Source organism: Brienomyrus brachyistius, chromosome 11 (assembly GCF_023856365.1).
Source record: "Brienomyrus brachyistius isolate T26 chromosome 11, BBRACH_0.4, whole genome shotgun sequence".
NCBI classification, from domain to species: domain Eukaryota; kingdom Metazoa; phylum Chordata; class Actinopteri; order Osteoglossiformes; family Mormyridae; genus Brienomyrus; species Brienomyrus brachyistius.
This window is the reverse complement of record NC_064543.1, coordinates 24,541,013-24,553,347: the sequence shown is the minus strand read 5'-3', so window position 1 is coordinate 24,553,347 and position 12,335 is coordinate 24,541,013. Positions and strand designations below refer to the sequence as shown.

General features: G+C 39.5%; 1 protein-coding gene across 1 annotated transcript in view; it reads right to left on the bottom strand.

Moving 5' to 3' along the window:
- LOC125704132 (golgin subfamily B member 1-like) overlaps positions 1 to 12,335 on the bottom strand; it is a 21,122-nt gene extending 8,787 nt beyond the window's left edge. Inside the window, exons 1-14 of the mRNA XM_048969460.1 lie at positions 12,137 to 12,335; positions 10,358 to 10,411; positions 9,879 to 10,025; positions 9,547 to 9,684; positions 9,046 to 9,168; positions 8,196 to 8,363; positions 5,907 to 6,086; positions 5,693 to 5,815; positions 5,476 to 5,589; positions 3,965 to 4,268; positions 3,629 to 3,744; positions 3,300 to 3,417; positions 3,017 to 3,108; positions 2,051 to 2,201 (exon numbers count right to left, since the gene is read on the bottom strand). Of these exons, the coding sequence (XP_048825417.1) occupies positions 2,051 to 2,201; positions 3,017 to 3,108; positions 3,300 to 3,417; positions 3,629 to 3,744; positions 3,965 to 4,268; positions 5,476 to 5,589; positions 5,693 to 5,815; positions 5,907 to 6,086; positions 8,196 to 8,363; positions 9,046 to 9,168; positions 9,547 to 9,684; positions 9,879 to 10,025; positions 10,358 to 10,402 (1,819 nt within the window). The 5' untranslated portion in view covers positions 10,403 to 10,411; positions 12,137 to 12,335. The remainder of the gene's footprint in view (positions 1 to 2,050; positions 2,202 to 3,016; positions 3,109 to 3,299; positions 3,418 to 3,628; positions 3,745 to 3,964; positions 4,269 to 5,475; positions 5,590 to 5,692; positions 5,816 to 5,906; positions 6,087 to 8,195; positions 8,364 to 9,045; positions 9,169 to 9,546; positions 9,685 to 9,878; positions 10,026 to 10,357; positions 10,412 to 12,136) is intronic.

Here is a 12,335-nt window from a genome sequence, read left to right as displayed (position 1 = left end):
ATAAATTAACCACCATTTGCCATACTTTAAATCGCATTAAAAAAAGCAGTTTGGCACTTGTGTGTCACAGCTACATTTTAAAGTAATAGAACTCTTAACAAATTTGAAAAGTAGTTTTTTCACACCTTACAAGATTCCTGGAATATCTGCTTATTGGTCATTAAACAAGCCAAGAAATCACATGTTTAGTTGGTGTAATTTTAAAAGTAAAAAAAAAATTCCCATCTGTTTTGTGAAATCAGACATTTGTAGGCCTAAATTTATGTATTGCAATAGCGTGATGAGAGAATATGAATTAGAAATCAAATACCACACTTTCAGGGGCATACACATTTTTAAAGATTAGGCATAGATTTTAAACCAAATGTTCAGATTGTTTGAAAATAGGATAAGAATGATTATTACATGAGGAGGTGGTATCATGCGTTCATACTGAGTGGCGAGAGCATCAAAGTGACCCAAAGTCGTTCATTCTCTATGTGAGGGCACATCGCGATTTGGCCGGTAAAAGCGTCAAAATTAAGTTGAAGACTGGTCAACTTTATGATGAGCTATGACATGGTTAGGCGGTAACCAATCAGAATGTAGAGCTGCTCCACTAAAGTGTTCCACACTCTTACACACAACTCTTACACTCTAACACAAACGTGTAAACTTTTCTTGCAAACGAAGTTCCCAAGCACTGTAGGAGTATAAACCATGAGACAGAATGCGTCTCCAAATGGCATTTTTATCCTCTAGACATTGTAAAAATATCCATGCTTAGGCGGCATAAAAAACCCATTTAGACATGCATCTTTATGCCAATGTACGCATTAAAAAGGTCTTTCGGTACTGAGATATCTAGGCTACATTCAATGGCAAAAGTTTCCATCTGGTGGGCATTATATTGGTTGGCCTGTTATAATATTCGGACTTTTAACCCTAATGCTCTCGCCGCCCAAGGTGTGAACGTATGGTTACACTTACAATTAAAGGGATGATAGGGAAGAATTATAAGGATGGTTACAAAGAGGTGACAAAATCGATGAGATAAGGCCTTTTAGCAGCACCCTGCCACCAAGAAGCGGAGCCCCAAAGATTCAACCTATAATTAAAGCCTTTAGATGTCGGCCATAAAGGCAGTTCTCATTCCTTCAGCTTACAGGTTTGAGCGTATGACCACTGTTTGTTAGGTTCATTGGCATCTCATCAGCCAACAAACTAAAAGCAGGTTAGTATACATAAGCTCATAAATGATGAAAAGAAAAAAGGACCCTTTAGTTACATGAGAAGCATTTAAAAAAAATCCTTAAATGTGTCTTTGCCTTGGGCTGACAACAGCATTCAATTTAGTCACTCACCTGAGACAAATTATTTAAAATCAAACGATAAACAGGCAAAGGCAGTTAAAGGAAAAGTTATTTGGTAAGTACAGAAAAGCAGAAAACAGAAACATATATAGTTGACATTAAATGGTACCACCCAATACTGTACTGCCCACAATTTACCCAATGAGAGCAAGGGATGCTGGGAAACAGCAACCAGTACAGTACAGACTGGCACTAGGGCCTGCATGCACAAAACTGATGGGAAACTGTTCTCTGTGGCTGCCCAATCACAGTGAGGAGTGGAGTGGGCTAGGGCACCAAGCAAGGGCTCATCAGGAGGTATGTGGAGGAGAGGAGAAAATAAACAGGAAAACAACATGCCCAAAACAGAGAGCAACGATGAGCAAAAAACCTCACGCAATTCTAAAAAAAAATTTAAATGCACGTGAAACATTTTTCAACATTTTTATCCGAGGCTGAGAAAAAACACTAGTTAAAAAAAAGTAAACTATACACTAAAGCAGGTCAAAACATGGTAAATATAGCTTAAAAAACAGCTTTAAAATAATACAATTAAATGCCTTGCACAATATCATTATGATAAAAATCCATCCAAACTGGACAAGACTGGGCATGCAGGACGGTGTACAGCAGATGCATCAAACGACCCTGAGGAATGCTGGGCTTGCAGGGGGGGCGGCCGGCCACCGCTACTGGAGGCTGCACGAGCTGCCTTTTACCTTCACGCTCCTCCTCGATGTGGCTCATTCGTATCGCCAGGGCAGCCTTCTCTCCGCGGGCTTGCTCACGGCCTGCCTCTGCCTCCAACACCATATCCTGCCACTCCAACACCTGGCTCTGCAGCTCATCCACACTGCCCGATTCGCTCGTCTGTGAGAGACAAATATGACGAGAGGAGGCCAAGGAGGCAAAGCACTCCATAAAATACATGCAAGTGACAGAAGGAAGAGTGAGCAAAGGCATAACCACAAAGCAAGAAAGTCTGCACGTTAGAGTAGGAATGGGGCGATACAATGATATTATCGGTATTCAACGATAACAGACAAGTAACCTGGTGTCGAGATCTGACAGTGACTAAACCAATGATTATCGCCTTCAGACACAAGATAAAGATTTAGGAATTGCTTTCAGTTCAGCTTTGAAGCCTACATTTGCAATGAAGAAAAAAAGAAACACACATAGCTTTCATTTACCTTCACATACCATATGAGGAGTTATCAATATATGCAAATTGATTATACTGGTGGCACGCGGCTAGGGCTCACCGTAAGTTTCTGACCCACAACTTTAGATGGATTCAGACAGTCTATGGCCTGCCAAAAATTGTTTTTCCACAGAGGCTAAAAAATTATTTAATCTAATCTAATGAGGCTAATCAGAAACTCCCCTCCCATTGACTATGTATAGATCCAAATCTGAAAAGCTCCCATTTGTAATTTTGTGCTTTCCTTTATCACAGCAAAAACTGAGAGCATCAGAAATTTGGTGGATTATCCATAACTTTTTCCATACTTTCACAGTTCACTTTCAAGTGCCCTGCTTAGTGCTGCATGCGTGTGTGTGGTAGTTGGACGACTCGGTAGTATTATCATTCATCCCATTACCTTTAAATAAAAATATCAAATTTTTTAGATATTGCCCAAGTCCTACATAGTAATATGGTGAAATGTGAAGTGTATTCCAACCTGCGAGGCAGCTCGCTTAGTCACTTGCTCCAAGTCAGCTTGCATCTTCCTCTGCTGCTCTTCATACGCCACGAGCTTGGCTATTAGTTGATCTAAAAATGAATAAATCATGTTGAAAATGTGAGATTTCTAGTTTTTATTTCAATGCATTTGTTTAGCAGACCATTTTATCCAAAGGGATATACAAGTAATGATCAGGGATCATTATCCACAATCACCCACCAGCGTGATAGAAATAATTAAATAAAAAATCTCCATTCATGGTTTTCAGGTGCAGGATTACCGTTTTTAGTCTTTAGTTCATCATACTGGTCTAGTTTGCAGAGAAGTTCTTGCCGTTCTTCTTCAAGATCAGTGATGCGGTTCTGTAATGTATTCATATCAGGACCAGGGCATCCAGACTTAGCGGAAACAGAAACATAAAACAAAACAAAGATTTCAGAGACCAAGTAAATGACTGACAGTAACCTCAGCTGTCATGCACTGCAGCAGTACATTCACGGAGGAACAATGTAAACTGCTTTTGCTACTAAAATTAAAACTGAGTAATAAAAACGTGGAATAAACCCAGTGTTCTATAAATAAAAAAATACCCATTTTATTTTCGGTTACCTGTGCTTTCCTTATGTCGTCCTCAAGCTGCCTGATGCGCGATTTGGACCACGCTTTCATCTTCAGAAATTTGGCTTCAGATTTGCTTGCTTCCTCAGCTTTCACCTTCAGTTGAGCTGGGCAGAGAGTTAAAAGCTCAGTTGAAACACCACGTCATTAAGAAGAAAAAAAAAACACCAAGCTGACAACAGACTGGAAACCCAACCCTTTATCGTAAACCATACTCCCTACATTAATAATACATCGGGTAACATTGGCGTTTCTGAAGATTAACAAAACTGTTCCGTTATTGTGATAAACGGAGAATCCAGAAGCAGCAACAGTAAGTTAAATCACCTTCCAGCTCTGACAGCTTCTTTGCCGCTTCCATGTCCACCAAGGAGTCTGTGTTGATGTCTTTGGAACGCTGCTCTCCTGGCTGCACAGCTGGGGTACTCCGGAATTCTCCCATCTGCCGGTGGAGAGACTGCTCCTTCTCCAGGACCTCGTGTTCATGTTTCTCTGCTACCCGCTGCAGCTCCTCCTCATGTTTCTGCATGAGATCCCGCAGCTGGGCTCGCATTACATGTCTTTCGGCATCCAGCTTTGACTGCATGTTGTCCTTCTCTACATGCAGCCACTGCATCTTCTCTCCCAGGTCCTGAGAAGAGTCATAATGTTAAAAATAATAGATACTTTATTGATCTCCATGGGGAAATCCTTTTTATGCCTCCCCTCAGTAACTTTCCCAGTAAGTGAGAGCAAGCTGGCCGTGAAGGGCAGCCACCTGTTGCAGCGCCCTGGGAGCTGGGGGGGGGGGGGGGTTAAAGGCCTTGCTCTGACCTCTGTTTACAACAGATAAACAAACAATGGATAAATAAAATAAATAATTCATGTAAGATTTTTAATATTGCATCAGCAATAAATATTTGCTTCTGTGTGGTTACTTCAGAAGTGTGGAAGAAGCTGTGCCTGATGGTGATGTGCTCGTAAATACACACATAGCCAGACATTCTGCATGTTTGTAGCGCTGATGTTTCAAGTGCTTAAAAGATAGGTTGTGCTGTCACCTGTTGCAGAAACAGTATTTTGCAAAATGGAAACCATTTCAACACATCAAACCTTTTTCAGAACTAATTTTCTTAGCTATGCCACACACTTTATCTGACAGCATAACCCAGTGTTTCCCATTCTAATCTTCGGGAACCCACAGACAGTCTACATTTTTGCTCCTCCCAGGGAACTGGAAGGGAGCAAAAAAGTGGACTGTCAAGTAGGGAACTCTGAGGGGAGCAAAAACATGGACCGACTGTGGGTCCCCAAGGACCGGACTGGGAAACACTGGTGTAGCAGGCCCATCTATGGGCAGTGTGTTGTTTAACCATGTGACATAAGTATAACATATTTAGCAGCCTAATGGTATATATAGTTAGTTTTTTCGTAAAGTTAGGTAACTGGTTTATACAGATCAATTAAGTTTTTAGTTCAAGACCTAGTCACTAAACAGATTTTCTGAGTCATAATTGATGAAAAAGTGAGAGGCTGAAACTGCTTTGTTTCACATCGGCCTGTTTTTCTTGTAGCACTCTTGCACCTCTGAACATGCAGGCATTACATGAAAGGCCCTTGCAAGTTTGTGCTAAGTAGTGCACTTGACAGCACGTTTGTAATGTGCCATTTTCCTTACTTGTGTATCAATTTGGACAAAATGATCTGCTAAATAAAAGTGTAATGTAAATTTAGTGCTGCATTGAGATTCTTATAATAACTCTGAAACCATTATCATGTATACAATTACAAGCGGTCACAATAAATTACAGTTTTATCGGCCAGCACTATGTGAACCTGTAACAAGTAAAACTGCTCACCTTTATCTGCTGGTCTTTAGCATCAACCTCCCCTTGCAGAACATTTATCACCTGAGTTTTTCCCAGCAACACCTCCTCCTTTTCATGGAGCTTCTGTTTCAGGGCCTTCAGGAGCTGAAACAAAATCAACCACGTTCACTGCAACTTGTATGACTCCCCCTCATAAGAACAAGCAACTGGATATGCTGACTGGTTTATGAGGACACCGGCAGCTTACCTGTTCCAGATCAGCACTAGCATCAGACTTTGCAGCTAATCTGAAGAGCTCCTGTTCATGCATCTGGTTTACTTCTGTTAATTTGTAGTCTTTCTGAAGTATTATATCTTTAAATGTTTGGATCTGAAGCATGAAACAATAAGAAGGATAAGGCCACTGTTGCACATATACACCACACACACTTATGCATGCATGCATGACAGAAGCCACTTACGTTCTCTTTGTACATGTTCTCCCTCTTTTCAAATTGAGCCTTCTCATTCACCAGTAACTCTTTAAGGCTCTCTGTCTGTTCCTGCAGAAGGCTGTACCGCTCCTCACTCTCCCCAATCTTCTTGGTGAGGTGCTGCACTAACAGCTGGAGTTCCTGCATAGAAGCAGGCTCCCCTGCAGACTGAAATTAAAATGTTTACAGTACAAAGTTCAGTTAAACATCCTTTTGAAATGTATCATAGCAGAAGTATCAAAACTGAAGGAAAAAAAAATAACATGACTTCTCATGTATATAACCTATAAGGTATACACATTTTAAAATTCTGGTTGGGGGGTATGGGTTATACTTATATTTACATTTCCACATATTGTACGTTTAGGCCTGTCACGATACATTTTGCTGGATGATATATTGTCCTAGGAATTATTGCGATAAACAATAATATTGTCATTGTGAGACCATTTTCAACTGCTGTAATGATAATGGCATACTAATGCAAGTACACCCTTTCAACAATCAATAAACTTTAATTTCTAAAGAACATTTAACACTGGAACTGGAAGACATTTTTAATATCCAAAATAAATAAACAAAAAACAACCAAAAACAATAAATAAAATGTATTATGAAGTCTCTGTAAACAAAACTGCCCTTAAAATATTAAACATTAGGCTCAGACAGGGAAAACAGGCAAAAATGCCAGTTAGGACCTTTGTAAACAAAAAGTGCGAACTAACAAGGAGAGCATGCGGCTGGCAAGTAGCCTAAGGGGCTCATTGCACATAAAACAGTGACGTCATATCTGCCAGTACAAAATACGGCTCACTTGCATCCGGTTTGAGAACTATGAGCACAAGAAAGGATAAACTTGCGTTTCAGAAGCTAAAAAAACAATAGGAAATTATTATTATTATTATAAGTGCATCACATCCTCAAAATACAATCGAGTTTTATGTTTCCATGCACACCACTGGGAAATTCGGCAAATCCAACATATTTATACTCACATTTCATATAATTTATTGCCACATTTTACTTTACCTGTTATAGTGAACGTGTCTGCCTGGGTGAAAATGATCATTATAATCGGATGATCATCATAACCGATTTTTTTCTTCTTCATGTCTCAGTCTAACGCCAGCCACAAAGTTGAACGAATAAGACTCCCCTTCGTATCCGTGGATGTAAGACAAGGCAAACATCTTAAAGCCCTTCTCTAATTTACGCGTTGGTACTTTGGAGAAGGATTTACAAAAGCGATGTACGTCATTGATCATAAGTTTGGGCAAGTCCTGTAAACGGCATGTATAAACCAATGCCATTTTTCACAGACCGGAAATGAGCGAGCCGCATTTCCATGAACGCGGAAGCTGACGTGCCAAGAGCCCACTGACACGAGAGTTCATGCCTCATTACTAGTGATGTGTCGTTCGCGAACGAGACGGCTCTTTTTAATGAACGATGGGAGCCGGCTCCTGTTCAAGAGCCATTTTATTAACGTTTATAGAATTGTCCGGGTTTTTGAGCTGCCTAAACATTAAGGACGACAGTGGCCGGAAACACGTTGTCTTCCGAAAAAGCCCGCCCACAAGACGTCTCTTAAATCAGGTCACGCTATTCAGCATCAGGTTAAATGAAGAGAGGAGTGGGTTTTTTTTAAAAAGAGCCATTTAGGAGCCGAAAGAGCCAGCTCTTCTTTGTGAGCTGAGACACATGAGCTGGTTTGCTAAAAAAAGAGCCGATATTCCCATTTGGTAGAGAAAGACACATGGAAAACAAACAAGTTTGCAAATGAAAATTATCGCGGCCGGAATGCATCCTGTTCATTCTCAGAAGAAAAGCCTTCAAAGTCCCTATTATCATCATTATTGTCATCATCATTATCATCTGAGCTGGGGAAATATTCAGCAACAAATGCTTCCACTTCAAGAGAAAATATACCTCCAGTTTCCATGGACCTTCGACTTCTGATAATTTGAAATTAGCTGTGTATTCATGACTGTTGCATTGGATTGTTAACTTGATTCAATTTAATATATACAACTGATTTAATAAAAGATTTATATTTCAGTTTAACTATAGTGGCTTTCTATGGTCAGTTTAACATCTTTTATGTACTGTAGGGCAAGCAAAAGTTTTATAACCTATGGTACATACATGATTGTGTTTAAAAACAAAAAAATATACAAGTAAAATAACGTGACATTATAAAAATGCATGTCATATTCAATTGAGTCTTGAACCTTTAAGCATGCACAGAATCTCGTGTACATATTATATTACATATACCTTTCGTTCCACTACTTGCGGTTGGTGAGTTTGTGTAGTGATATCTCCTCCCACTGTCATCTGAAGATCAATGATATATGCCTCCTTTTCTGCTAACTTCCTGTTCTTTTCTGAAAGCATGGCATCCATTTCCATGCCCCGCTGCCGCTGAGCCTCCAGCTCCTTAGTCTAATACAGACAGTTCAGGAAATTCAGTAACATTTGCACAAGACATAAACAACCCGACAGTATATCCATTGACAGAGTCGGCAGCATGGATCTACTTACAAATTTAAAATAAGTATTTACTACTTATTACTAAATTAGACTGGCTCCACAATTTGTATCTAGTTTCCATGGTCAGTACTTCCATTACTATCATGTGACAAATTGCTAGTGTTAGCAACTAATCCTGCCATCAATCTTCTGTAAAAAAAAATATATATATAACATGGGACAATTCAAATTGAACTGTGATTCACTAATGAAATATTTTTTTATAACAAGCTAAATGTTTAAAAATGGTTGTTCGGTTACCCAAAAGGACAAGACAACAAAACAAAAAACAAAATAAAAAGATAAACTGCACAGGAGAAAAGAACAGCAAAGTAGATACTGCTTTGCTTTTATTTTCTCCTGTGCAGTTTCTTTGGAATCTAAGTTATGCCAAAGGAACCTAATTTATTCCCAAGCAGAGCACTGCGGCCAAAGTGCAGTGCATAGATAAGGATAAAGCAAAAAAAAATAAAATAAAATTTAAATCATGGACAGAAGCATAAGAGTGCTGAATCAATGCAACATCCATGACACAATGTGCCCCTGACTTATGATGCACAGAAATGCATGGATGGCATGTATAGTGAAGTGTCACCTTCACAGTCAGCTCTGCCTCCTTCTGCAAAAGCTGCTGCTCCAGTTCCTCTGCCTTCTTCTTCAGGAGGAGGATCTTCCCTCGACTTGCAGAGGCATGTTCCTGATCCCCATCTCCTCCACTCTGGGACACATATGGCCACATCAAAATTCCATAAGAGACCCCAATAAAGCCAAACCTGTGTGCCTCACTGTTGTTGTTTTTTAATTACTCATTAATTCAGTTTCTTTTCCATATTTCTCAAAGAGATGTTGGTAGGCTAACTGGCATCTCTAAATTTAAAACACTTAAAGTGTACGTGTAGCCTGTGATGGACTACATCCTATCCAGAGTACAGCTCAAGCCTGAAACCTAGGCTAGGTTAAGTAGTGAGAGAACAGCAGGATGCTTTGTTTGGTAATACATTGCATGGTGCATTACATGACAAATAAGCCCTTTGTGAACACTGTATGCAGTGGGTGTCTAGGCCTAATAATCCAAGTCATATTGCCTCAGTCATACCTTCTTGATTTCCACCTTCCCCCCGGAGACAGCAAGTTGCTTTTTAAGATCCTCCAGCTGAGCATTTAGAGATGTAACCTTTGCTTTGTTCTGGAGCTTCAGTTTGGACAGTCTGGCCTCAAATGAGCCCTTTTCTGTCTATTAATTGGATAAAAATTTGATAAGTAATTTAGTTTCCTGTTCATAACGAACCTGGAATTTGATCATAGTTGCATGAATGGAATGTAATAACTGGACAACAAAGTCATTTTAAGTGCACATATAACAGCAACAACACATAATAATTATATCACACAATATCCATCTAAAGTGCACCTGTCCTGATGTCATACCTTGAGCTGCTCATCTTTGGCTTGTAAGTTGCTATCTTTTTCCCGGATGAGTTCTTTGAGCTGTGCCACAAGCTGTTGTGTCTGCACCAACTGATCAGAAACCTCAGCCATTGACTGGCTACTGGAGCCTTCCTGGGATTCCAGGGCCTTGGAGTAGGAGTGATATGAGATTAGTAACAATGGCTACTCAGGGAGTGCCTCTGATGTGTCATTGCAGACTTGCCTCTTCAGCAGTCTCCTTAAACCCATTCCCATCTACTTGGTTACAGAAATTCAAATCAAGATAAAGCGATGTGATGGAAGCAGCAAAAACTAAGTTGGATATTCTTCAAACGCAGCTTATAAGTGGCTTCCATTCAGGAACGGGAAATAAGTACAACAAAATTTGAAAATTCACACAAAAATCTGATCAAGTTACAGAATTATAAAGTATAGAAATGGAAATGGCTCATCTTTTATCGTTTAAAATTCATACTTACTGCCTGATTTGGGCCAGATTCATCATTTGAGAACCACTTCAACATTATGACTTTCTGGAAAACAAGGATATTAGGAAACGATGAACAAATTCTTTAAATGTATAAACTATGGAAAACTAAACTAAACTGTAAGACAAGGGAAATGCTGACCACAATAAATATATAATTTAATGATTAAGGTATAACTCGTGAAGGGGGGTGGCTGGGGGGAGGGGGGGTTCATTTCCTGCATTGACGATTAATGTACAATTTAGCACCCTAGCCACCCCAACTACAAACTAAATTTCACCCTCCTGCAGTCTGGCAGGAGAATTCACAGTATCAGAACACTGACTACAGATTCATTCTCCATGCCATTAGTGTTTCAAACATACTGATTCCCATGGAACATGCACTTTATAGCACTGTTACCACATGTCATTAACAACTAGATAGTCTAGTTTTGTGTTGTATGGCTTTGCACTCTATTGTTCTGTCTTTGTAACTGGAGTGGAATTGAGCAAGTATTCCTTTGGACCTGACGCACATGACCTATAAAGATCTTGAGTCTTTAAACATACAATATGAAAAGTTCTAAAATTCTGCTCTAGTTAAGAGAACTTACATGCATTAATTTAATTTTTTTAACAAAGTACAAACACAAATTCAATTTAGCACTTGGATGTTTCAAAGCCTTTAAATCGAAACAACTTCTTTAGAAATACTAAAATATTATACACTGTTATAAAAACACCACCTGCACACAATCATATTTCATCCCATATGTCGCCTTAGTTATTTTATTTCTCAGATTTAATGAGAACTAACAAGATTTGTTTTATGGTCATCTTTAGGTGTGAATGTAGCATTCAAACCTTCAGCATGGACTGAGATAGCATGAACAATTCTTACTTGTTTATTCTCAGCCAAGTGATCCTGCCCCAGAATAACAAACTATGATGTATGAAATGAGTCAATGTTTGATTAGGGCTAATTCCAGTTTACAACGGAAAAAGCGACGTTTTAAATACACCTGGTGACGTGTGCAACGCGGCTGGGTTATTCAGTTCTGACTGCATGCATTTTAAGCTCGTATACAGGCGCTCTATAAAGATTTCATACAGTATACATAACAGCAAGTCTAAGACACAAACAGCTGACTGATTCCGTCAGTAGGGGCAGACTGAGTGGAACAATTGACACGCCGGGCTCGGCCTTGTGGATTATCATACAACTTTGCTTAAAATACGCTCACCCCATTTCGATTATAGCGATCAATGACATTACCAACTAAAACACAAAAAGCTAAACTGAACCTTAAATTGACTCATGCTGCAATCGTGATTTGGCTGTTAGGGTTTCGCGTAGTTACATACGCTGCAATTTGTTATTAGTAATAGTTTACATATTAGTAATGGTTTATACATAAACATTAGTGTCAAACACAAAAGTATGCTTTTTTTTACTAAGTTGGTAAACCAGTTATATGTGTAAACTGGACTACAAAAATCGTAAAACTGAACGTAAATCCAACACAAATCCGACAGATTCGGCTAAGCTAACATTAGCTATCTTAGGTGCGGTACACTGTATGTCCAAGTTACTTTAGTGAAAGAGCATCCGAGTTTTATCTTTTGACTGACGTGACGTCCCTGCTTAACGCAGTTTACCTGTACACAATTTGATGAAGAATAAACGATGAGCTTTCAGGCAAACAGCTAGCATCATTAGTGTCGGCTGCTCGAGTTAAAAACCAGCACGGCTACGTCACGGCGAAGACTGGCCGCAGCAAACGCTTACCTGCCAAACCTGCTCATGTGGACGCTGCTTTTCATTTGTCACTAATCAAAAATAAATGTTCATATTAATTCAGACCCTACTTTCACATTCTTACGACAGCTTCCTTACATTGGAAAAGCCATTGGAAATCAGTCGTAACCAGCCATCTTAGTAAGGTGAACAAACACAGCAGTGCTGACGACGCACGCAATGTACGTCA